This window comes from Megascapheus bottae, chromosome 15 (genome assembly GCF_031878675.1).
Source record: "Megascapheus bottae isolate mThoBot1 chromosome 15, mThoBot2.hap1, whole genome shotgun sequence".
Lineage (NCBI taxonomy): Eukaryota > Metazoa > Chordata > Mammalia > Rodentia > Geomyidae > Megascapheus > Megascapheus bottae.
The window spans coordinates 29,979,855-30,006,159 of NC_143523.1; the positions used below are offsets into that span (position 1 = coordinate 29,979,855).

The following is a 26,305-nucleotide window of genomic DNA, read 5'->3' on the forward strand; positions in this document are numbered from 1 at the left end:
GCCAACCGCTGCAACCAGATTGATCTTTCATAAATTCCGTTGCCTCCTACTGAAAATCTCTCCATGGATTCTCAGCTTGGTCAGAAGAAAAGGAAGAATTTTGAGTCCCAAACAGCCAACTACTTGCAGTACATCAAGCACTCTCCTTTTCCTTTGTGGAAAAAGATCAACCTTATTGATCTTGCAAGAACTTAAAGGAGATATGTCAGTCCCAGAGCCTTTGCACTGGATATTATCCCAGAGGAATAATATCTGGAGGAAATCCTCCAGATTCCACGTGGCTCTATTCCCTGTTTATGCTCAGATATCATTTTTTCTGACATATATATCAGAATATGTACATACTGATATGCATGTACATATATATGTGTAAATATACAACCACAATATATATATGTATATTTCTGAATGTATGTGTACGTGTAGAAAACACATTATTATTCTTTATTCCTTTTCCCTGCTCTTTTGCTTTCTGTAACATTATAGAGTTGTTTAGGAAACAAGACAAGACTGTTGTTACTATATCCCAGTTTCAATAGCCCTAACAGTTGATAAGGGTGCAATTAAACTCTGGTTAAATGCACGGATTAGTACACAATATCGGTGTGATGAACGAAGCCATGTTTCCCCCTCCTCACACATCTTCACCACGTACAGCGCCCACCGTCTGCTTTGCATCAGAAATCCCGCAGAGCAGTTTGCATGGACGTGTAATTCGTTTTTCATTCGTGAACCCCACATGCTCTTGGCTAGTCGCAGAGGGCACCTGCTCTGCAGGAGCTCCCGGGGCTTGGAAGTGGGGGGAGAGCGCAGGAAGCCTCGCCAGGGTAGGGCTTTCAGGGAGAGCTGGGGCGCACAGCACGGTGATGACCGCCCCCCTTCACCCCAGGCCCTGGCCGCCCCCGCGCATGCTCCTGAGCTCGGGGCAGGCTGTCTTGTGGGGTTCTCTCGGAAGCTGCGGGGCCGGGCCGGGGCGGAGTCTCCGGAGCACTTCCCGGTGGCGGGCTGTCTGGTTGGCTGCGCTAATCCGCCCTCCCTCCCCCCCCCAAGATCGGAGGTCCGAGACTGGCGCTCCGCTCCCGCGGACGGGCAGTGCGTGCCACCGGAGCCTGCGGCCGGGGCAGTGTCGACGGTGAGTCCCGGCCCGCGGCGCGGTGGCCAGAGCGGGGGCAGGAGGGACACGCGCCTGTCCTGGCGGCCTCGGGGGCGGTGGATGGTTCTAGGCGTCTCCCCCACCCCGCGCACGGTGGAGCCAGGGCGCTGCGCCCCGCGCCAGCCTCCCCGGGCGCCTGGCCAGTGCAGCTGCCCAGAGTCCAGGACGGCGGAGATGGTCTTCCCCGGCCCTTCTTCCTCCTTGTATCCTCCCCTGCTTTAGCTCCTTGGGACAGCCTGGCTGGGTCCCCTCGTTTCTTAGTTACTGGTTTGTGGTCAGGAGCAAACCTTGGACATTGGTCCAGGTCAAGATCTCAGCGGTCCTGGAGGTCAGTCAGCGGACGCTTTACCTCTGCTGATCAACCTGGTGGACTTCCTCCATCCGCCTTTCCTGAAAAGCGGATTTTTTTTTTCCCCCTGACACAAACATGATGGTGGAGAAAGTGATGGACTGCCTGGAGCGTTGTCTGTGGTCTGGTCACACAGCGTAGTGAGAGCTGTGTGGTTAATCCACTAGAAAGCAGCAGGACAGGCTGGGCGTCTTCTGATACGGGGCGGATGGGCTGATTCCAGTGTCGTTTTCAGAACCTTAGCAGCTAACACATGGCACTTGGCTCTCAACTGGATCCAAACTCTGCACCTCCCACCTGCGGCGGTGACAAGGAGGGAGGCAGTACTTAGGTTGTGACAAAGTTGAAGGAACCCAGACAAAGGTGAGAAGAGCCAGAGGAGAGTTTTGGTTTGGTTTGGGTTTGTGTCAGGTCAGGACTGTACCTGGCGCTGTCCCTTTCGCTATATTTTCCCCCCCTCTAAGCTAGAACTGTACTGCTTGATATACACAGCTGTCTTCTGGATCTTTGGTAGTTAATTTGGTACTTAATTGGACTTTGCTGCCTAGTCTGGCGGCTTGAAACCACTTTCCATCTTAGACTCTTAAGTAGCTGGGACTACAGTTATGATTCACTGGGGCCCAGTGAATCAGTATTTTTATTTCTCACACCATCCGTCCCCCCTCCCCTCGACCATTTGTCTGTCCTGCGGGAGGAATGTCATGCCTCCTCAGCTGCAGTGTCCACCCCCCTCCCCCCTTTGCTACATCTAAACCTGTCAGAAACTAGAATGTCGAGTTCTAGGAGAGAGAGAGCGAGCGAGCAATTGACTTCTTCCTGTTTCTCTCGCAGGCTCTTTTCGTTCACAGCCCCCCCTCTCCCCCCAGATTCACACACTGAAGTGACAAACTCCAATCTTGACATATAGTTTTAGATCAAGAACAGAAGTGAGTAGCTAGTGGGAGGTGAGGGATCATAGTGCCTGAAAGAACATGAATATATTGTCATTCCACATGAAAGGGGAAGGGGGGGGGGGAAATCAACCAGTTCTGGGAGCTTTGCCTTCTTCCTTTTCTCACTTTGTTGGAGTGAAAGTCCTGCCCTCTGCTATTTCTCTAGGAATCTTTAAATTGGTGGTGAATCACTAAATGGGTGTGCTGACTACAAAGCTCACATGTTTACTGGACAGGGGTTTTTAGTAGATGACTATTGCCTCTCTCTCTCTCTCTCTCTCTCTCTCTCTCTCTCTCTCTCTCTCTCTCTCTCTCTCTCTCTCTCTCTTCTCTCTTTTTGTTGAGATATGACTGGAGTCAGTTATTTCATTTTTATCATTCACAGAATTTTCTCCCTAAACTTATTTTGTGACATTAGTAAGCTGTAGTAAAATTCAGGAAAAGTAATAACTGATTGAAAGTCATAATTGATTGATTACTTTCTGTAGATGAGAATGTACTTGTTGGAGTTGCTGGTCTGTGTGGTCCTGGGGATCCTGCACTCCCAGGGGAGCAGAGGAAAGGTGACAGCTGTGAATCCTGAAGTAAACATGACTGTGGTAAGTTTTTCCAAGGCATGTGCTTTTAACATGCAATGATGGCAGAGGTTGTTCCTTAATTATAGTTCTAGAGCTGTATTAAGTCACAGGATGATCTCTTTATAGCATTTTATTTTCCCCCAGTCTTAGATACTAGAATGTATCATGTGTAAGTGATAATCTCTTGTGGTTTTGATTAGTAATTAGTGGGAAGTAAGGGTTCGTAGTGCCTGAAAGACCATGAAAATGTTGAAATTGCACATGAAAGGTGAAAGGTGGGGCATTTTTTGGCCTCTTCCCTTTTCCCATCCTATTCAAGTATAAATTCTTCCCTCTGTTATTGAAAACTATGTACTTATTATTATTATTATTATTGTTTTTGTGGGTTATGGGGCTTGAACTCGGCTTGAGTGCTATCCCTGAGCTCTTCAGCTCAAGGCTGCCACCCTATCCTTGAAGGAAGCCCCACTTCCCATTTTCTTGAGGTTGATTGGAGATAAGAGTCTCAGTTCCTTTTGTGCCTGGGCTGGCTTTGAACCTTTTAAATTTTTTTCCATTCTGTATTTTTGGCTCTCTAATCAAATAATAGGTAGATATAGGTCTGTGGTTCATTTCTGGGTCTTCTGTTCCATTGGTCCTTGGGCTTATTCTTGTGCCAGTACCAAGTTGTTTTTATTACTATGGCTTCCTATTAGAATTTAAAGTTTGGTGTGATCGTCTTCCAACATTGTTCTTCCTCCTACTTACTATTTGGGGTTTTAATTATTTCATATAAAGTTTTGGATTGCTTTCTCTATAGCATTAATGTTTTGGGGATTTTTATGGATATTGCATTGAATTTTAGATAGCTTTGGGCAGAACTGCCATTTTCACTGTGTCAGTCCTTTCAGTATAGGAGCATGGAAGGTTTTCCCAATTCCTTAAATCCACTTTAATTTCCTTTAGCAAATTTTTAAAGTTTTTATAATAGAGGTCCTTCACATCTTTGGTTAATTCCTAAGTATTTTATTCTTGAGGCTATTACAAATGGTTTTCTGATTTCAGTCTTGATCTCATTGTTGGCATACAGAATAGTTACTGATTATTTTGTGGGCCAGTTTTGTGCCCTGATACTTTGCCAAAATTTCAGATCAGCTCACATACCCCTCAGTGGCTGAAAATGTCAAGAAAATGTGATATGTATATATATATGTGTGTGTGTATATATATACACATATATATGTGCATATATACATATGCATTATATACATGCACAATGAAATTCTGTACTTCTATCAGAAAGAATAATTTTGCACCATTCATATGGAAATGAAAAGACTTAATATAGTAAGTGATACAAACCATTTTCTTCATTTGTAGTAATGAGAATGTGCCTACAAATCTATAGGTAAACACAATGGATAGTAAAAGACAAAAATGACAACTTGGACATGAAAAATTAAACAGGACTCTTAAACATTCACACAATGAGACCAAAGGAAGATATTCTTAGAAGATGATCATAAAGACTCAATATCTTTGTGCATACACTCATATAAAATTATGTTTATTGAAATGAATTCCATGAAACAAGAGGTTGTCTTGTTATTTTGCTTATTTTTTTGACTTTGTTCTTGATTTCTCTACCTTTTGTCTTTTATGGTAAGGTACAGAGATGCTGTAACTTCTCTGTACATCACCTTTAGAGTAAAAATAACTAAGTAAGGAAGAGACACAAAGAGGCACAAAGTTCATGTAACAATTGATTTCCTGAATACAACCTGGAGAATGTTCTGATGTGTTGTTTTCTCCGTTGCCTCCTGATGTGGGACATTGAATCAGATCCTGTGCATAGCATGTGTGCTGCTTTTTCTCTTCCCAGATTCAAATGATACGTTACTGGGGATACCCTGGTGAGGAACACTTCGTGGAGACGAAGGATGGCTATATTCTGGGCATTCACCGAATCCCTCATGGGAAGAAGAGCCATTCTGACCAAGGTATGGTGTTTTCTGTGGTAAGACAGAGTCCTCAAGTGCCAGCTGGAGCTGGGAATCTCACTAAACATGTTGTGAGAATACTCTGTATTTCCTATAATCCTTGCAAGATCATCTATCTATCTGCACAGCAATTAGCAATGAGGGTCCTGGACTGTGTATCACACTGCTGCAGCCCCAGGTGCCTGGCCCTGGAATCTGCAGAAAGACAGCATGAGTCTTGGGGTGTTACAGGTGCTGAGAAGAAGCATTAGGGGCCAGTGTGCAGACCTAGGGCTGCCCTGACTCCTGGTGTGTTCCCCCCATGGTGGGTCTTCCACCACTTCTGTGTGTGTAATGAGGATAGATTGAACACAGTGATCTCCAAGTTTCCATTGACTTATTCTTATTCTGTCTTGGTCATGTTCTTTCTTTGTGGGGGAGAGGTGACAGGGAATGAGGAAGCGTGCACAGGGCCATCAGAATGGGGAACACTGACTAAAAGTACCTACTCCAAGTTCTCTGTCTCCTATCATTAGCTGCCCATTTTTTTTTCCCTCTGTTGTGGAACCTCCCTGGTAGAGTCTTGATGTTTTGAATACCTGGTGTATCCCAGCCCCCTAGGGGACTTTCAAGAAATGTGTGGCAAGTCCTTCTGAAGGCATTGTGGTTTTGCTAAGAATTGCAAGGGGCTTTCTTGATGTTTTGCTTTTTATTGTCCACAACAAAAGGTCTTCACTGTCCTATGAATCATTCAAGAGCAGTGTTGTCAGTGCTTTTACTCTAGCTGATCCGAAAGCCAAATAGATAAAGAGAATACACAAAACCTTTGCAATGAACACGGAACTCATTTTCTCATGCGGATCTCTTCCTTTCCTGAAATCCTATAAATAGCCCCATCGCTCTCGTGGTGATGGTGACATAGACTGGGTACTGCCAAGTCATTCCTTTTTTCCTGCTGCTTCCTCCTCCTCCTCCACCTCTTCTACCCCCTCCTGTTCTTCCTCATTGACATTTCGTTCTTCCTCTTTCTCTTCTTCCTTCTCCTCCTCTTCCTCATTTTTTTAAAACTTTTCCCTGCAGTGCTGGGGATTGAACCCAAGACTTTCCACATTCTAGGTGAGTACCAGACTACTCAGCTACATGCCCTATTGTACAAACCCTTCCTCAAACAGCTGGGCCACCCACGTTGTATTCCTTTTGTTTATCCCTTTCTTGTGTTTCCCGACTACTTTTTTTTTCTCCCTGACTTTCTGAAAATTGTTATTGTAAAAGTGATGATGTACAGAGACATAAGTCAGGTAAAGAGTGCATTTCGGGATTGGGAATATGGCCTAATGGTAGAGTGCTTGCCTAGCATGCATGAAGCCCTTGGCTTGATTCCTTGGTACCACATACACAGAAAAAACCAAAAGTGGTGCTGTGGCTGAAGTGGCAGAGTGCTAGTCTTGAGCAAAAGTGCTCAAGAACAGTGCCCAGGCTCAGAGTTCAAGCCCCAGGACTGGCAAAAAAGTACATTTCTTTTTAAACAGTGTCACCCTTTCCCTCATTTTTTCTGTTTTTTCCTCCCATGGTTCCCCTCCACAAGTTGTATATTTCATTTTTAACATAGCATCTAGTGAGTATCACTGCTGCATTTTTTCACCCTTTGTTGTTCTCCTTTAAGTGGGACACCCAAAGTAGTACTTGTGTGACTCCCTTTTTTTGAGGCTTCCCATATGTTAATGAAAATAATTTAGAAATAGAAATATGGACATTTATTCTGCTGTTTTTTTTAAAAAATAATTTTATCTTTTTGTGGATTAGGGGGCTTGAACTCAGGGCCCTGGCTCTGACCATAAACTTTTTGCTTAAGGCTCATACTCTGCCACTTTAAGCCACAACCCCAGTTTCATTTTATGAGTGCTTAGTTATAGATAAGAGTCTCATGGGGACTTTCTGCCTAGGCTGGATTTGAGCTGCTGATGCTCAGATGTCAGACTCCCTAATAGTTAGGATTCCAGGCATATGCCACCAGTGCCCAGCTTTTTCATTGTTTCTTATTTTATTTCCCCACATCCCCATTATGGGGGTAGAACTCAGAGCTTGTGGACTCTCCCTCTCTTGCTCGTGCTCATCTCATTTGTTCATGGCTGGTGCTCTACTACTTGAGCCAAAACTCCAGTTTGTCATTTTACTGACTAATCAGAAATAGAATCTCAAGGCTTTGAACAGAGATCCACTATGTCTCAGCATCACAACTAACTAGGATTACTGGCAAGATACACCTTGCTTGGCTGTTTATGTTTTTAAGAAAGATTTAATATACAGAAAATATTGCCATCAGCACTACTACCATCTTGGTATATCTATGTACCATACAATTGTCTTATTTCAATAAGATATGTTAGATGTGAGTTCTTTATTTGGGCCACATTTCTTGGGGAGCATGCATTATTAGCCAACTAGTGAGCATCTTTCAGTCCTATTACAGTCAGCTTCTCTAATAGCATACAGATCTTTACTTAGGGTTAGCTTTTGTGTGAATACTCAGCAGCACCAACTGGCATTTCTGCCCTTTGTAAGCTACTCCTTTCCAGTCTTCCTATTTTTGTCAGTGCTACATGGTTTTGTAAGAGAAAGTTCCTTGAAGCCCAGCTATGATGATATGATTTTTTTCCCACACTAAACTCTTCTGGGTTTCCTGGATGAAGTACCTGCTCATGTTCTTGCTCTAGGCTAGCTGGTATCTCAACCTTTAGCCCTCATCTACCCAAAGGTGGCCCTCAGCTGCAATCAGCAAATACTTTCTGTTCTGTTCTGTACTGTTAAGCAATCTTTCCTTCAACTGTTGAATGACTCTTGCTCTTTGCAGACTCCTCAGGGGAACTGAATTCAGAAATCAATCATTTGTAGGGAAGTGGTTTTGTTTTTGTTTGCTTAGCCTTATTGCCAGAAGTCATGGCATTGCAATAGAGGATCTTCAATTTCTCCTTGGGTCAATAATTTGGAGAGATTGTATTTTTTAAACACACCCCCTTAGTGGATATTAAAAAATCTGGATCTTCTATTCTAAATCAACACTTTTATTTTCCCAATGACCTAGCTAGCCAAGGTCAAAGATGATCAGGTCATCGTGTAATCAATCTGGTCAGTCAAAAAAAATTTAGTGTTTCTTGAGTTTATCAATATATCCTTGTACAAGAAGTATTGAACAAACTAATCTCATGAGGATCTTACTCTTTAGCTAGCTTATTATTCAGCCAACACAGACATTCTGGTTGTGATAGTCTTCATAGTAAAATACATAGAATAAAAAACACAAACAACAGGCAGGTTTACTTGTCACCAAGGCAAGAAAAATAATGTAAGTGGCCCAGCCCTTTTGTGACTACATAGCAAGGCACAAGACAGTGCCCCAGGGAGGGCATGTGGTGTGCGTGGCATATATCTTTCTCCGTGTGAGTAATTATTTAATATTTTCCCTTTTTATTTTTTCTCCTTATGAGTGGGAGACATATTCTAAGACATCCCTCCCTGACAGTGGATGCTAAACTCTGCTTGTACTGAATGAACTCTACATTCACTATGTTGTTCCCCCCCCCAAACATCTGTAGACATGATAAAGTTTAATTTAAAAATTAAGGACAGTAAAGAAAATTTGTAGCCATAATAATAAAATGGAGTGGTATACATTTCCAGCACTGCTACTCTTTTGCTTTGAGTACTACAATGAAATATAATGAGGTTACATATGCACAAGTGCTAGGGTCCCCAAGAGTGGATCTGCAGTCCCCCAGCCACTCATGGGAGGGGAGCTTACATAGTGTGAACATGACAGACAGGGACCATTCACATCATGGGTGAGTAGAGCAGGATAGATCTGAGTTTCATCATGCCACTTACCATGGTGCATAATTTGAGTCTTATTAATCATTTCATTTCTGGAATTTTCAGTTTTATACTTTCTGAGAGTGTGGCTGACTGAAACTACAGGAAGTGATACCTTGGAATGGAGAGAGAGCTCCTGTATGGCATTTACTCATTACTTTTTTCATATGTGCATCTCGTGCAAGGCATATCAGATGCTATGAGCCACGCTGTGAATGAGACAGGCCAGGATGTTGCATTCTGTTGCCTAACAATGTCTTTGACAACTCCTTGACTCCTTTGCATTCCTTCTTGGGGTCACCCAAGAAGGGTGACTAGAATGAGCATGTCAGTCTAAACACTGACATCTTTCTGATTGTTTCTCGTAGTATTGTGCTCCTCTGATTCAGAGACTCACACACTGGGAGACAGAAGGATACTCCCTCCTGTTTTATAGATGAGGAAAGTAAGATTTATAGTTCCCCTTCCCTTTTCGGGCTATGGGACTGCCGAGATGTCCCTGATAAAGGATGGAAAATGTATGCATTGGATGGGCTTCTGTTGTACAGGTTCCTGGATACTTGCTTCCTCCAGAGAGACTGAGGCATTCCTACCAGGGACGAGGCTTCCTCCCAAGGATATTTGTTTGTAGTTGCTGAGGTTTAAATGTGTCTTACAAAATTCATATGCTACATAGTCAGTCACCAATGACTAATGCTCATGGTGGGGGAATTATTCAATGAACGAAAGGTTTGGCTGTTTTCCTTTGAGTATTTTTTCTTTCTTTTTTTTCCTATGTGCTTGAGTTTTCCCTTCCACCTTTTTACCATAAGATGTGCAACAAGAAAGGCCTCTCTAAGATTTGGCTCTTCAACCTAAGTCTTTACCTAGAAGCGCAATTGTGCCCTCTCTCTCTCTCTCTCTCTCTCTCTCTCTCTCTCTCTCTCTCTCTCTCTCTCTCTCTCTCTCTCTCTCTCTCTCCCCCCCCTCTCTCTCATACACTTATTCATTTCTAGTATTTTTTTATTTTGTTGTAAAAAACTAAGACAAAAGTGTTTCAGCTTTTTTTTTTTAAAGAAAACTCTATAAAAGAGAATTGGACTGTAAAACTTCATTTAGTAGCCTCCTTCTTTGGGTAAATAGAAGCTTATTAATTTTTAGTTTTCTGTGGGACCATGAACCCAGAGTCTCAAGCATGCCACACCCCTCACCGCCACATCTGTCTTTAGTGATCCTAGAGGAAGAGGCCCTGGGGAGAAGTCGCCTCAGGGATGTGTCCAGTGTAAAGCATGCATACTTCTCTCTGGGCCAGCTCCACAGAGCAGATGGCCAACTTCCTCTTTGGTAAATGGCTGTGGATGGGCTTGTTCAGAAGAGCTGTGGGGGCTTGTCAAAAAACAAGTGCTTCCAGAGTTGTGGGGTGAGGAATGTGTGTTTTATAAGCACCTCAGTTGATTTCCACATGAAGTTTGTTTTAGGGAAATGCTGTTGGGTTGCTATGAAATGGCTAGAGGAAGGCCAGATATCTGTATGCAGAAACCTTTGTTCTATAGTTTATAGAGAAATCTTCTATAGTTTCTAGTAAAATTTTTCTTCAGAGACTCCATGAAAAGCAGAAACTCACTAGGTACCCAGTGCATGCTTGTAATTGTTGCCCTCCAGGAAGGCTGAGGAAGGAGGCTCACTGACCATCCTATCAGGACACTGAGAGGAATTGTTGTCAGTCTGATGCTCAGAAATACAATCTTTTTGTAATACTTACCTTTTCTTCTTTCTGGAGCTGAATGAGAACTCTCACTGAAGACAGAGAGCCTGTTTAAGGCCTGCGTATTAGTGAATCAAGGTACTGCTATGTGGCCTCAAGATAATCTGACAGTTTAGACCTAATACCTCAGCTCCCAGCTTCTAGGATTAAGCTAGGAGTAGCTAGGATTAAAAAGTGAGCCTTCAACTTAACTTTTAAAAATTTATCATAAAGGGTTGCAGAAAGAGTTACCATTTAACAAAGCAGTCCGTGAATACATATATCTTGTTCCATGTCACCCTTAATAGTTTTTGTTAGCTTTATATTTTTAGAGAAGTTTTAGGCTCACAGCAACATTGATAAGCTGAAGGATTTCCAAATGTTGACAATTCTGAATAGAGCTACTATAAATATCAATAGACTGAGATTTTCCATGTCTCCCCTTTTATCAATATCTTTCCATTAGGTATTTGTTATAATTGCTAAATTTAAATTGACAGATTTTTCTTGTCACCCAAATTTACATTAAGGGTCACTCTCAGTCTATTCTGTGGATTGGAACACTACATAATGACATTTATCTACTACTGTGGTATCATACATACCTTCGTAGTTTCACTGTTTTGAAATTTTTCTCTGCTCTGCCTGTTTATTCTGTCTTTTTCCCCAACACCTGATAACCAGTAGTGTTTTTTTAATCATCTCTCTAAGTTTTCATATATATATATGGTCTGTAACCTTTCAGAGTGACTTTTTCACTTGGCAATATGGAATCTTGAAAACTTAATTTTTTGTTTTATTATATATATATATCTTGATTTTTATTGTAGTGTATAGAGGAGTTACAGTTATATTTGCCACATAGAAGGTACATTACTTCTCATACATTGATACCCCTTCTCATGAAAAACTCTTATCTTTTAGAGTTAGATTTCACTGTTATCTGGATGTACTTCTTTAGTGATTTACTTATGGAAATACAACATTTATTTGTTTGTTTATTTATTTATTTTTGCAAATTTTAGAGTTCCTATAAGGTTACCACTTGCAGGTTTCTGTATATATATATATATATACATATACATATATATATTCAGCTATTTTTAGTGAGGTGTCAAAGAGCATGAAAATAAAATTGTGTGATAAGAGTATGCTTACCTTTGTAAGAAATGACCAAGCTACTTGCAGTGTAGCTCTACCATTTTCGCTCTTACCAGCAATAATGTGAGTTGGTATTATTCTACATCGCATCCTTACTAGCAGTTGGTGGTGTTTTCAGATTTTAGCTGTTTAGATATATAGTGGTATCTCATTTCTGTGCACTACTTGTTTGTTCTTTTTGCCACATGTCTCAAACTTGCTTGTCTTACCTGCTGGTGCCCTATTTCTTGAGTCCAGCATTTTTAATTTGAGAGAGAGCCTCACAGACTTGTCTGCCCAAGCTGGCTTTTGAACCTCAATCCTCACATTAGCTCCATGGGTACCTGGGATTGCCAGTGCCTGACATGTACAACCTTTTTTTGTTTGTTTGTTTGACTTATTTTCTTCTAAGTAATTGTGTGATATACAGTTACTAAAGCAAATTGTAAAAACATTGTACATTCTTAAGAACAGTTGGATGATTACATTAATGCTTGTTTCCAGACATGCTAAAACAGTCCAGAGTTAAGTCAAATCCTGGTGACTCACACCTGTACTCCTAGCTACAGAGGAGGCAGATATCTGAGGATCCTGATTCAGTGCCAGTCCAGACAGGAAAGTCCATGACACACTTATCTTCAGTTAACTGAAAATAAGCTGGAATTGGAGCTGTGGCTCAAGTAGCAGAGCATTATCCTTGAGTGAAAAAGCTAAGGGAGAGCAACCAGCCCCTGAATTAGAGTCCTAGAAAAACACACAACACACACACACACACACACACACACACACACGCACGCACGCACGCACGCACGCACGCACTGTTCAATTTTGATCCAACCTCGATAGCATTGTTTAAAAAATGTCTTGGGGCTGGGAATGTGGTTTAGTGGTAGAGTGCTTGCCTAGCATACATGAAACCTTGGGTTCAATTCCTCAGTACCACATACACAGAAAAAGCCAGAAGTTTTGCTGTGCTAGACCTGAGCAAAAGAAGCTCAAGGGTAGTATCCAAGCCGAGTTTAAACCCCAGGACTTCCCCCCCCCCAAAAAAAAACCCTCTAGTGTTATCTACATGCAAAATACCACTTTTTTCTCAGTTATGGGTCTTGAACTCAGGGCCTGGGTACTGTCCCTGAGCCTGTATGTGCTCAAGTCTTAGGCTTCTAACGTTTGAGCCACACACCACATCCAGCCTTTAGTGGTTAATTGCAGGTAAATGTTGCACAGGGACTTTTCTGCCTTGGTGGGCTTTGAGCCACAAATCTCAGGTATCAGCCTCCTGAGTAGCTAGGATTATAGGTATGAACCACTGGTGCCCAGCTGTACCTGAATATTTTAATTTATTTCAATTTCATTTTTTGTTTTGATATGCTATGAAACAATATTGCGTTCATCAAGATATCATGTTTATTTTGAAAATTTATAGTTACCATCCTTAAACCTGAATGTTTTTCAGATCCCAAACCAGTTGTCTATCTTCAGCATGGTTTGTTAGCCGATTCCAGTAACTGGGTCGCAAACATCGACACCAACAGCCTGGGCTTCATCCTTGCCGATGCCGGCTTTGATGTGTGGTTGGGGAACAGCAGAGGAAACACATGGTCTCGGAAACACAAGACTCTCTCCGTTTCTCAGGATGAATTCTGGGCTTTCAGGTACATTGCAGTTGATTATGACTTGGGATTATTTCTCTAACGCTTAAACAACAGGTAGATACACAAGAATTCAGCAGAAGAGGCCATCCATGAATTACTGTGAAGTTGTATGAGAGAAGAGATCGGTGTCTTTTTTTTTCCCAGTCTTGGGCTTAAGCTCAGGCCCTGAGCACTGTCCTTGGATTTTTCTCAAGGCTAGAACTCTACCACTTGAGCCTCAGCACCACTTCTGGCTTTTTCTAAGTATGTGGTACCAAGGAATCGAACCCGGGTCTTCATGCATGCTAAGCAAGCACTCTACCACTAGGGCAAACTCCTGGCCCGAGACCGGTGTCTTTTGAAAGTTTTAGTTCTTGCCATGATGCTACACATACATAAACACACACATACACACACACACATACACACACACTCACACACACTCATATACCTACTTACCTAGTTTTGGGTCGCAGCTGATGTCTGAAGTTTTAAAGGTCAGAATTCTGGGTATCCATTTATACAACCAGAGCCCCTCTACGGACATGAAACTCAAGAATAAGAATTTCTACCAAAAGGCATGTATCAGAATGTGTTTTTTTTGTCACCTGTTTGCCATAGTGAAAATCTGTAATCTACTCAAATGCCAGTGATCATTGTCATAAATGGACAGTGAGAGTGTGGTCTATTGTCATAATATAATGTGACTAAACAACTACAACTTCATGTACCCACATGGATGAAGCCAAGTGTAGCTTCTCAGACAGTATACAGGGAAGGCTAGAGTAATAGTTCTGTTTGAGAGGCCCATATGGAATGGAATCGGGGGATGTTTCTGTCATCCTGGGTAATGTTCATTTCTTCAGATCAGCGCTGGCTTACCCAGCTCAGTATGTGACAACTCAAGTTCCAAGCTTAGTATTTGGATCGTCTTCTGTTTATGTATCAGTTCCGTGACTGAGTTCTTGTTTGTTTTTGGGTTATAGTTTTGATGAGATGGCAAAATATGATCTCCCAGCTTCCATTGACTATATTCTGAGTAAAACTGGTCAAGAACAGTTGTATTACGTGGGTCATTCTCAAGGCACCACCATCGGTATGTATGCAGTAAGGACAAGAAGTTAACAATCATACTACTAGGCTATTCTACTGAGATTACATTGGCTTTCAAAAGAGAAATACACGCAAGTCACTTCAAATGTAATGCCTTTTTAACATGTCAAGCAGAAATCATGGAAAGGGGAGAGGAGTTTGATACTTGATCTTAATTGGAAATTCAGATTTTTGGTATAAGTTGCCAAAGATGGTAGATGTAAGTTCTTTTAAATTTGAAAGAATTAATGTGAGTCACATCCTTTTAGTTATTTTTCCAGTTAAGCAATATAAGGATGTGAGGGGGTAGAAGAAAGGGAAGTTTTCTAAGGTCAGAGACTTCAAAACGGAAACCAGGGGATGTGTGAACTTGTAAAGTTCGGTGGAGGTCTTGGGTATGTGCCTGAGTAATAGATAACTTGCTTAGCTTCTGCAAAGCTCTGCATTATCCCCAGTATATAACATCTGAGTAATCAAATAAATAAGTAAATAAGGAGAGAGGAGGAAAAAAAGAAGTGTAATTTCAGTAGGATACATGTCTGACAGGTTATACTGTATTTACAGTTTTTAAAAGCTACATATACATTTTATGTTACATTGATCATAAAGTGAGTATGTTTTAGAAACATTAAAGTTTAAAGAAAATACAAATTGCCCATCATTCTGACAAGCACATTTCTCTAATGAAATTCTCAGAACCTGCCTTATAATTCAACAAATTCTCCTCTTTAGTGTTTAGTGCTAGCACCTGTGTCTTCATATCATGTGATCTCTTCACAATACATTCACACAAGGCCAACTACTATGAGAGCTATGAAGGCTTTTAGTCATTGTGATATATTTGGTTAAATTTCCTCACCTTCAGGAAAATGGAACTGGACATCCTTCTCCATTTATATTTCTTCTTTCCTGGCTAGTTTACTTGTGGCCATTGTTCCAGTGTTTTCTAAAGTAACATTCTGAGGCCAAGTTGTAAGAAGTAACAAAGGAGAAGGCTAAATAATATTTTAAAGCAAGAGGAGTCTAAATGGTTGAACTCTGGGTGATAGGTGTCTGTTTGGGTGGTCTGTGAATTAGGAATAGGGAGGGTCTGGGGATTCAAGGGATTTAGAGAAGAGCTCTTGAAATGTTACAGACTTACAGTGCACTTTAGTAAAGAAAAATGGAAACATTTTGTGGTTCTTCCATCCTGGATTTCTTCCTATGCATTTCTAAGTCTAGACTCAGAAAAAAAGCACTTAGAAAAGTGCTTTTCTAGTTCCATAGTTGCAGTTGGCCAGGGCCTTGTTTAGATGCTCTGCCTCCTCAGAGCGGTGTCTCTGCACTGTTCTAGCTTGCTTCTCTAGGGCCTCTCACATAATTCTTGATCTCTCCTGCCTTTCTGAGAAGAAAGTTCTAGAAAATGGGATTCCTCTTATCTTCCTTTTGTTCCTACAGGTTTTATAGGATTTTCACAGATTCCTGAGCTGGCCAAAAAAGTCAAAATGTTCTTTGCCTTGGCTCCTGTGGTTTCACTGGATTTCAGTTCCAGCCCTCTAACCAAGTTAGAAATCATCCCCGATATGTTCATTGAGGTACATGGCTTGTCCCCATCTTTCCCCTCCTCATTCCTGTTCAGACTTGAAGCCCAATTCCATGGAGGAAGACTCTGCTGTCGTTCTCTGTGCTTGCTCTTTGCTTAGCAATGAGTCTTTCATCTTTCTTTCACCCCTACTTGCTATGCCTGGGGGATAGTGGAGGCACAGCATTTGTAAATCCTGCAGCTATGGGTGCTCATAGCTTAGTGCTAGTCCAGCTCTCTATCCACTATAGAGACAATGTAATTTAAACATGAGCAGAGCCTAACAGTGGGTGGAAGATGGGAGATAATGTATGAGCCATTTCTATGGGCCCACTCCTAAGCAAAGGAAGATGATGTAAACATAGTGTTTAATTATATTTTCCAATATGGCCACCAAACACAACAGCCCTCACCCTTAGCTTTGCTGCCCCAAGTTCTATTCAAAGAGGGAACTACATTCATGAGAAGGTATTTTAAACCCCCTAAAAACAGCAGGCCCTTTATTCTTGCATTAGATGTTTCATACATCTATACACACATATGCACACACATGAAATCTTGTCCAGGCATGTGAAAGGGTATCAATGTATGTGAATTAATGCACCTTCTATCTGGCAAATATCATGTAACCCTTTTACTAATTACAATAAAAAAAAAGAAATCTTGTCCAGGAAGAACATGGTCATACAGCATGTAATGTGCTTTCATTCATTATGGGATGACTTGTTGGGTCGTGCCCCTGTCAGATCGTAGTAGAGCTGAACATTTCCTGTCACTTGGTGAAGTCACAGTGCAACCTATTATACTGGTGGCAACCTACTGTATTACCAGTCCTATCTAAAGTCTAACAATCCAATTATGTACCAGTGCATAACCCTGGATAATGATTATACACACCTGTCACTGGCTTGTGCATTTATCTTAGTATGCTTCTGATCATTATTTTAGGGTGTACTACTATTACTTATAAAAGGGAAGTTTGGACTAAAAGAGTGTAATGTTTGCAGACAAAAACCTCATTCTCGGTCACTGTACCCATGATTGCCCTGTGTTATCTAGGTTGTGAAAGGACACTGTACTTATCAAATCTGATGCAGGTGGTACTTGCCATTTCCAGGTCTACCCGTTTATACTTATATGCCCACTTGTTTGCTAGAGCTATGAGGACAAATCTGTTCCATGTCTCTCCCTATTGATAGTTGTTGGCAATCTCTGGCCATTCCTGTTGGTGGAAGCATCATGCCCATTTCTTCCTTCCTCTGCCCCTGGTGTTTCCCTCTCTGCCTATCTGTCTGCATGTCCAAAATTCCCCTTTCCTTAAGGTCTCTATTTTCACTTGATTCTTCTAATAAAGACCATATCTCTGAGCAAGGCCATTTGAAAATAGTGGCAGTTAAGAACTCTATGTTTATTTTTTAAGGGAGTCATAATTTAACCCCCCAAAGTGCCTTCCATTCCCACAGGATGTCTAGGTGATAGACATGAGCAAGAGATATATTTGATTTGAATACAAAAAAGAGATGTCCCCGTTTCCTGTTGCATGCTGAATGTCTTAAGAATGTAATGGTTGCCCTGGTAGCACCTGATCACAGATTTGCTGACTTGATTAGGGAGACTGTAGGTCAATGTTTGACAAACTTCTTTTCTAAGCTGTTAGATAGGTCACCTGGTAAGAATTCTATTCTACCCTTGTAGAATGAACACTGCCAGTGGTAACAGATTATGTGGCTGTGTTTCCATACAACTTGACTTATAAAAAGCACACAACTATGGGAGCAGAAGGATAGGGATGAAACAGTGAAATTAATGGGAACAGAGTTTCAGAGTAGTAGAGTGAGAATGTTCCCTTTGGAATGGATAATGGTGGTTGTTGCACCATAGTATGGCTATACTTACTACAACTGAACTGAACACATAAAATTAAAATGGGAAATTTTGCGTTACACATTTTATCACTATTAAAAAATTCACTGTGGCTCATACTGGTGTTGAGGTCACTGCTATCCATCACAGAAAACTAACTGGGGTTTCCCAGGGACCAAGGCTCCTGACTCTTGCCCTTTGTAAATCTCTGCTCTGTAAACATATTTAATTTTGTCTATTTCACTCTGAAAATCCAGTTCTATGTTTCCAACATATCTATCCTGGTCTGGATGTGGGCTGGTCTCCAGTTTGCTCCTGAAACTACTTGGTAGAGACGTTGGTGGATCTGTGCTTCTGTAGGGAGTTGGGGAAACTTCCACCCCAGCAGGAAATGCTGAGATTATTTTGGGTTTCTTTATATTTTTTAGGACATATTTGGACACAATGAATTCTTTCCTGAGAATCCAGTTACGAAGTGGCTGAGCACTCACTTTTGCACCCATGCCGTTTTGAAGGAGCTTTGTGGAAATTTGTTTTTTCTCCTGTGTGGATTTGATGAGAGGAATTTAAATATGGTATGTAGTGACACTAAGAATTGATTTAATTATTCTGTGGATTTGTTTGTTGCATGTACTTAGTTTGGATGATGTGGGAGACACAGCAATAACCTTGTTAGAGTTCTGAAGGGCATTTCTTTCAAGAGGAACGAGAGTGATTTCAGCAAGTGGGTATACTTGCATCTGTCTTCATGGTCTGTACTAAAGCTCTGTGGAGAATTGAATATAGGATCTGTCATAATTTAAGCCACTAGATTTATGTATTTCTTCTAACAAATACGTTCAGATTTGGAGTTTCCATTATATATGCACACCATATATTCCCATGTGTATATATATATATACACACACAAAACACATTCACATATGTAAATATATGCACATTCATATTATATATTTATACATATGTGTTATATACGTATATATCCAGAAATAACCTTTCTTTATAAACTTACATGCAGTGTGTAATGCTAAATTTTGAAAATAGGGTTTAGAAGTCTAAAAACCATGGGCCAGGAGTTTGGCCTAGTGGTAGAGTGCTTGCCTAGCATGCATGAAGACCTGGGTTCGATCCCTCGGTACCACATACATAGAAAAAAGCTCAAGTGGTAGAGCTCTAGCCTTGAGAAGGACAGCGCTCAGGCCCTGAGCTCAAGCCCAGGACTGGCAAAAGCCAGACATTATGCAACCATTCTATCCCCCTGCACCCGTTCTCTCTCCGCTGTGCCCTCGTTATTCTAGGATTTGAGACACTAGGACATGTGGATCATAAGTTTGAGGCCAGCCTTAGCTACTTACCAGACCCTGTGTCAAGACAACAATAATTCTGGAGTAAAGGCTGTAGCAAATGTTTCAAAGTAAGATCACTTTTATTTTTATTATTAAAGGAATGGTGATTGCTATTTACAATTTTGCAAGTTCAGGACTGCAAAAAGAATAAAAATGGTCTGTGATTGCAACCTGTCTTGTTCCACATTCACTCTAAACTCATTCATACTTTATAGGACATACTTGTAGTCAGAGAATTCTTTTTCCATCCTAATCTCTTTTATTTGAGTTTGTAGCTCTGTAGTTTTTCTTTGAAGGACAAAATGTGTTGATTTTAAGTATCACCTTAAATGCACTTTTCATTCTTTAATTTGTTTATTGTACAGTCGAGAATGGATGTGTACGGGACACACAATCCTGCCGGCACTTCCGTGCAAGACATGTTACACTGGAGGCAGGTAGGCCTGTGAGGAGGGCAGCTGGGACTGGGGAAATGGAGTTGTTAGAAAGGCGCATGTATTCATTGACCTACCCGTTCTCTCTCTCCAGCTTTTCTCAAACTGAGATAAATTCTGTGTGGAAGTCTCATCTGGTTTCTCTCCTGGTCTCTCATTGTGTTTGAGTTGGTCTGTGTCACCCTCAGTGAGGCACACATATGTGACCAATCAGCTGTGGGCTTTGTCTTATGTCTTCTTCCTCTCTTCCCCTGCCTTTTCCTTTGCTTACCTCGCAGCTACTTATTCCCTCCCTGATTCTCTTTTTTTCCCCTCTTCCTCTGCTTGTCATTGACTTACAGATTTATTTTATTTGTGTTATTACATAAAGCATGATATTGGAGTAGCAGTGGAGATAGGGGCTGTGCTATTTCAGCAGTTTTCTGTGAACATGGTATGCTTGGAATGTCAGTGGATAAACAGAGCCGCACCAAGATGAACATGGAAGGGAATCACTAACTTTGAAAGAGGTGTTTTGCTCATTTTGATCACAGAAGTAATATATGTCTGCTTCAGACTATATATTAGCAAAATAGAAACATCTTTCAGTGAAATAATTGTTCTATCACTCTTCACAGTTTGTAAGTGTGTATTTAGAGTTAGGAAGTTATCTCTGCATTCTGCTAAATACTTAAGTATAGTAGCATATGTACAAATATTATTTTTCCTCTATTTATTTCCTTGACAATATATCAGGAGCTTCTGTCCAATCCCAGACAACTTGGAGAATTGTTTCAGATGTTTTTATTTTAAATATAAAATAATTTACTGTTAAACTCGGAAGAAATATATATCGTATTTTACAATTTCCAACCAGCAGGTAGGCAGAATCACTGGATTGTGTGTGTGTGTGTGTGTGTGTGTGTGTGTGTGTGTGTGTGTGTGTGTGTGTGTGTGCATGTGCATGTGTGTCTGTACTGGTACTGAGGCTTGAACTCACACCATCAGTACCAGTTCTGAGCCTTCTATTTGGCTCTTTAACTCATGCTTGGTGTTTTAGCTATGACTGGAATTCTACTACTTGAACCATACCTCCAGCTCCAACTTTCTGCTCATGTATTGGAGAGAAGAGTCTCATAGACTTTTCTCTCCATCCTGACTTTGAACCTGAGTAGTCAGGTATCAACCTCCATGTAGATAGTATTATAGCACTAGACTGGATTGCTTTTGAAAAGGACATGTTTTAATAAAATATTGTTGTAAAATAATGGGATTTGTGTTTGTACTACTGTCTTCAAATGCAGGCTTTTAAAAATAAAGACTTTTGGGAGAATGATGGAATGAGGGAGAGTGACATTTTATCAAAATGCATTGCTGCTGGGTGCTGGTTGTTCATGCTTGAAATCCTAGCTACCCAGAGGCTGAGATCTGAGAATCAAGGTTCAGAACCATCCCAGGCATAAAAGTTCCAGTGAGAAACTTACATCCAGTTAATCACCAGAAAACCAGGAGTGGAGCTGTGGCTTAAAGTAGTAGAACACTACCCTTGAGCAAAAGAGCTCAGGGACAGTACCCAGTCCCTGAGTTCAAACTCCATGACTGACAAAATAGAAAAAAAAAGATGTACTCATAAATAATTTATTGAATTGAAACCTCATTTTAAAAATAATTAAAATAAACTTATTAAAGCAAAAGAAAAACAGATTTCTATGTATGCAGTAATCTAGATTCATTTGCACTGGAGAATCTATACTAGCTTTATTAAAAATTTTTATTATCTCTCAGTAGTTTAAAAGGGAGTATTTTTTAACCACATTAGTTAGGCTTAAATGATATAAGTATACTCAAACTATACAACTTGATAGGTTTTGCCATGGGCATACACTTGCAAAGCCATTGTGTCAGTCACGATAGTGAACACACCGTTGTCAGCCCTCAAAAGTGTCCTCATGCCCTTTTACAACACCTTCTCCTCTGCCCTTCCTTCTACCCCAATGACTCATCCGTTATCTGTCACATTAGACCAGGTGGCATTATCTAGAGATTTACTGCAGTCATAGAGTATATGTTTGACTTTTTCATTCATCGTAATTGGTTTGATACTTGCTCTAATGTGTACCTCAGGTTTATATACTTGTTATATACTGTATTTTGGAGAGACCTGCCTAAGAGATTCCTCTACCTACCACATGTGGGATTTACTGGTCTGCAGCAATATGGTTGACTTAGTCTCCTTCCTCAGAGCCCTGTCTATTAGAACTATGACTTTAACACTTCCTGACCTGAGTCTTACTCCCATGGATCAGTGATAAGGAGTTGTTTCCTGGCTGGAAGTTCTTAGGTTGTAGAAACTGGAAAGCTCAATATCAGAGTTTGCAGTGGCTTAGAAGAGGAGGCACTGGAATACAGATTGTTCCTACCATGCTGCCACAATGCACTGAGCCATTAAGCAATGGCCCAGGCCTTTGAAAGTCCTCTTATTCACATATACTCTTAGGCACTCACTATCCCTTTCAGCCATATGTTTCAGTTTGTCCATCTCTTGTTTTCATATATCCTAACATCAACTTTCCCCTTCATTGCTTGAGCATTTTTCACTCCTACCTAACAGACTATGTATTATAAAGACCCAATTTCTGTCACCTGGGGAGTGAGATCATTCCCAGAGATGTAAGGAGGAAGACTGAGTGAGGCTGAAGCAGATGGCTAGCTAATCTTCAGTTTACTGAGCAGCAGCAACTCAATTCTGAGGACCTGGCTAAATACAGTGATCTGATATCTCAACTTTTCTTTGTTTTTTTTTTCCCCTCTTAGGTTGTTAAACTTAATAAGTTTCAAGCCTTTGACTGGGGAAGCAGAGCCAAGAACTACTTACACTATAACCAGGTAAAGGCTTCAGTCTTTTCTTGTAAATGGACCCCAAAATTACCCATCTAGGAAATCAGGCTGCCTTACTGAGGTTCTGGATGTGCTTAGCTACTAAGGAATGCCTGGGTAATATTTGATTTCCTTTTGTCCTCTCCAGAAGCTCACAGGTTTGCAGTTGGTGTTGTGGACTGGCCTTTCTCGCTCCATCTTTCCCTTGACTTTAAATAAGAACCCCACGTAATCAGAGAGAGCATGAGCACAGACACAATAGGATCAAGTCATTCTAGGAGGATGGCAAGCTTGCTAGCTGTGGGATCTTAGACTTCCTTATACAGAGAGAATTAAGATCTTTAAGCACTAAGTGTACTAATGAGTGAGGTACTTGGTGTTTTTCTTACTCCATTCTCACAGACAGCATACTGTAATTTAAATGTGGTTATCTTTGACTTAAAGAAGAGTCTCATATCTATAATCCTAGAAACTTAGGAGGCTGGGATAGAAGGATCACAGTTCAAATCAAGCCCTGGCAGGAAAACCTGAGAGACTCTTATCTCCAATGAACCACCACAATATCAGAAGTAGCACTGTGGCTCAAAGTGGTAAAGAACTAGATTTGAGCAAAAAAGCTCGGGACATTACTCAGGCCCTGGGTTCAACTCAAGACCAATTTTGGGGGGCAGGGAGAGGTCATGGGGAAAGGATGAGGAAACCGAGGTTGAATTTTTTCACTTTCCTTCTCCATCTAAAAGGAGAAAGTGGGAGGGTCTGGCTTAGTAGCCTCTTACTTGGTCCTGTGTACATCTCAAAAAAAAAAAAAAAACAACAGCAACAACAACAAAAAAACAGTGCTTTGCTTGAACTTTAACACTTAAGGCTAGCACTCTACGACTTTGAGTCCAAGCGGTACTTGAGGTTTTCTGGTGATTGCTTGGAGACAGACTTCCTATGCTAGCTTGGAAGCTTGATCCTCAGATCTTAGCCTCTTGAGTAGCTAGGATTACAGGTGTGAGCCCCTGGTGTTATGCTAAGGATTTTTTTGTTGTTGTTCTTGCAGTGGAAACCTAGAAAGAATACAGAAAGAGATTCTCAAAATAGAGTCTGTTATTCTCAACCCAGACTTACTGGAGGTACTTAATGGAGATTGTGCTTATTGTAATTTGGAAAGTTATAAACATTTCTTTTTTATTGTAGAGTTATCCTCCCAGGTACAATGTGAAAGACATGCCTGTGCCCACTGCCTTGTGGAACGGGGCTCATGATTCACTGGCAGATGCCAGTGACGTCCATATATTACTGACTCAGATGACCAACTTGGTGTACCACAAGGAAATTCCTGAATATAATCATATCGACTTCATCTTTGGCCTCAATGCTCCCTGGAGGGTGTATGATGAAATTATCAGTCTGATGAAGAAATACCAGTGAGAGCCAGAGAAACTCAAAGGATAAAGAGTGTTTGCTTACTTTCCGTAAAATGATTGTTTACTTTTCCCAGATTTTTTTTGTACTTTTATATGAAAGATAACATGGCTTTAAAGATACATGATTTTCATTAGATTAAAACAAGAAGAAAACATACTAGCTATTTTTCTAATTATGACTATATATGAAGTTAGTGTCTCAAGCATAGTGCCATCTTTATAGTCTTAAAAAATACAACAGGGGTATGAATAAGTCTTATGACTCCAAAAATCAAAATCTATAGAGTTGACTTTTTTTGCCAGTCTTGGGGCTTGAACTCAGGGCCTAAACACTATCTTTGGGCTTTTCCACAAAGCTAGAGCTCTACTACTTGAGCCACAGTACCACTTCTGATTTTTTTCTATATATGTAGTATCAAGGAGTCAAACCCAGGTCTTTGTGCATGCTAGGCAAGCACTCTTACCAGTAGGCCAAATTCCCAGCCCCTAGAGTTGACTTTTCATGCTCACCTTGGGCAAATTATCATGGTAGAAAATTTTAACTATCATTGGTAGCTGATAATCTGCCACTGATTTGAATGCAATGTAAAATGAACCTAGTTCTTGATGAAATACACTTAAAGAAAAGTTCTGCAGAGAGACTAAATCATTACCCCTGTCTGCCAAGTAATGAAGTCTGGACCAGTCACTATTCTCAGTCCTGTCTATGGGAAGCCAGAGCCCATGGGAAGTGTCAGAGTTCATTTTCACTCACCGACACTGAGGACAGGGATGACTTCAGATTAAAGCTCAGCTCAGGGATTCATTGATTTTCATTTCATTTTGCTTATAATTTTAGCAATCCTGCTTTGCATGGGAAGCCCATGTTCACCTACCTCCATGTACTATCTTCATTACGGTTTCATAAGCAGATTGACACTTGATAGATCTTTCTGTTATAGCTGCTTACCAATAGCAATAACAGTACTTGCCATTGACTGACCCGAGAGAATAGTAACATTTGTAACATTTCAAAGATTGTATATGAGATGTCCAATAAAACTTCGCCTCATAGGCCTGAAGGGTATTGTGTGTGTGTGTGTGTGTGTGTGTGTGTGTGTGTGTGTGTTTCTTACATTGGAATATTCTTTCGCTTTTGTCAGAACTTCCGACTTTGGAAACTTCACTTATGCATTCCATGAGTTTTTTTTTTAATCCTATGGAGAAAAGGAAGGAAGTACCAAAGCTCAAGAGAGTTAGTTTGGACTCACAAACAAAGCGGTGAGTGGAGTCTAGGCAGTAGTGAACCTCAAAAGGCAGCAGAACCATAGGTCCAACGCTGTCTATCCCATCTCCCTCTGTGAACAAGTGAAGTTACTAGAACTAGAAGCGAACATGTGCCTACAGCCTCCAAAACACAGACAAGAGTCCCATGCAAATCCTTAGTACTGAACTTAGGTAAAACTGTATTTCTTATTCATCCTTGTAAATATGGAGTGCAACAGTAGAGCTTGAGAAATAGCGTCAGTATCTATGACACATTTGTGTGACAGTAGTGGACATCACCACATAGCATCAATCTGATCTTCCATGAGACCAACAGAAGAGCATAAGATAAGGCAAGGATAGTATCCCAGGAAGATACCAAACTTCTCCTGCTATTGGTCCTCCTGGGAGCCCTTCTTTCTCCTTTGAGCAGGACATCCTAGCCAACCCATTACAGATACCTAGGTAGGCCAAAAATGGAAAGAAACAAAGAGAATACTTGTGTTTGTTGTCTTCTCCAGTAGTAGGAAGAGCTTGTCAAAGGGTGGCTTCAGAGATATGGATGGATTGGTTTCTCTAGTTGGAGCCAGTGTCACAGGAGAATACCCAGAGATTCCCTTGAGAAGTTGTGGTCATCTAAGTTCCCATGGAGACAAGAGGGGAGAATGCTTTCCACAGACCTCTTTTATCCTTTTTATCTTCTTTCCAAACTTTTCTGTAGGGATGTTTCCAAGTGGCTAGATAATGTGATGGGGAGAACTACACGGCTTCTCTTTGTGAGCTTGTACTACATCCTCATTTAGTTTGGGCCATGCTCTCGCCTTGGGTGGAGCTGTTTAAGCCCTTCAGATACTGGCTAAATTCATGTAGTTTTGCTTCTTGATTAGCAGAAACTCAGCGCTTCATCACAGGCCTGTGATAATTTGACCAGGAGTCTAGTTCTGTTTTTCTTTCTCCATGTGGGTGCATGCCAGTTCTGAGTGTGAACTCAGGGCCTGGACACTGTCTCTTGGCTTTTTTTGCTTAAGTCTAGAGTTCTACCACATGAACCACACTTCCGCTTCTGCCTTTTTACTGGTTAATTGGAGATAGGAGCCTCACAGACCTTCCTGCTGTGCTGCAGTTTGAACCATGATTTCAGATCTCAACCTCCTGAATAGCT

General features: G+C 41.0%; 1 protein-coding gene across 1 annotated transcript; it reads left to right on the forward strand.

The window, feature by feature from the left end:
- The first annotated feature begins 1,048 nt into the window (after positions 1–1,048).
- Lipa (lipase A, lysosomal acid type) lies at positions 1,049–24,964 on the forward strand. Its single transcript, XM_090346304.1, has 10 exons — positions 1,049–1,132; positions 2,923–3,033; positions 4,874–4,991; positions 13,157–13,355; positions 14,321–14,430; positions 15,864–16,000; positions 18,279–18,425; positions 19,562–19,633; positions 22,424–22,495; positions 23,669–24,964. The coding sequence occupies exons 2-10, from the start codon at positions 2,923–2,925 to the stop codon at positions 23,900–23,902; spliced, it is 1,200 nt and encodes a 399-aa protein (XP_090202430.1). The 5' UTR covers positions 1,049–1,132; the 3' UTR covers positions 23,903–24,964.
- Positions 24,965–26,305: the final 1,341 nt, after the last annotated feature.

Bases quoted from the DNA above. Each gene is read 5' to 3' on its own strand.
- Lipa (XM_090346304.1), top strand. From the start codon at position 2,923: ATGAGAATGTACTTGTTGGAGTTGCTGGTCTGTGTGGTCCTGGGGATC. The intron at 3,034-4,873 runs GTAAGTTTTTCC...TTCTCTTCCCAG, and splicing joins CTGAAGTAAACATGACTGTG to ATTCAAATGATACGTTACTG. The intron at 13,356-14,320 runs GTACATTGCAGT...TTTGGGTTATAG, and splicing joins GATGAATTCTGGGCTTTCAG to TTTTGATGAGATGGCAAAAT.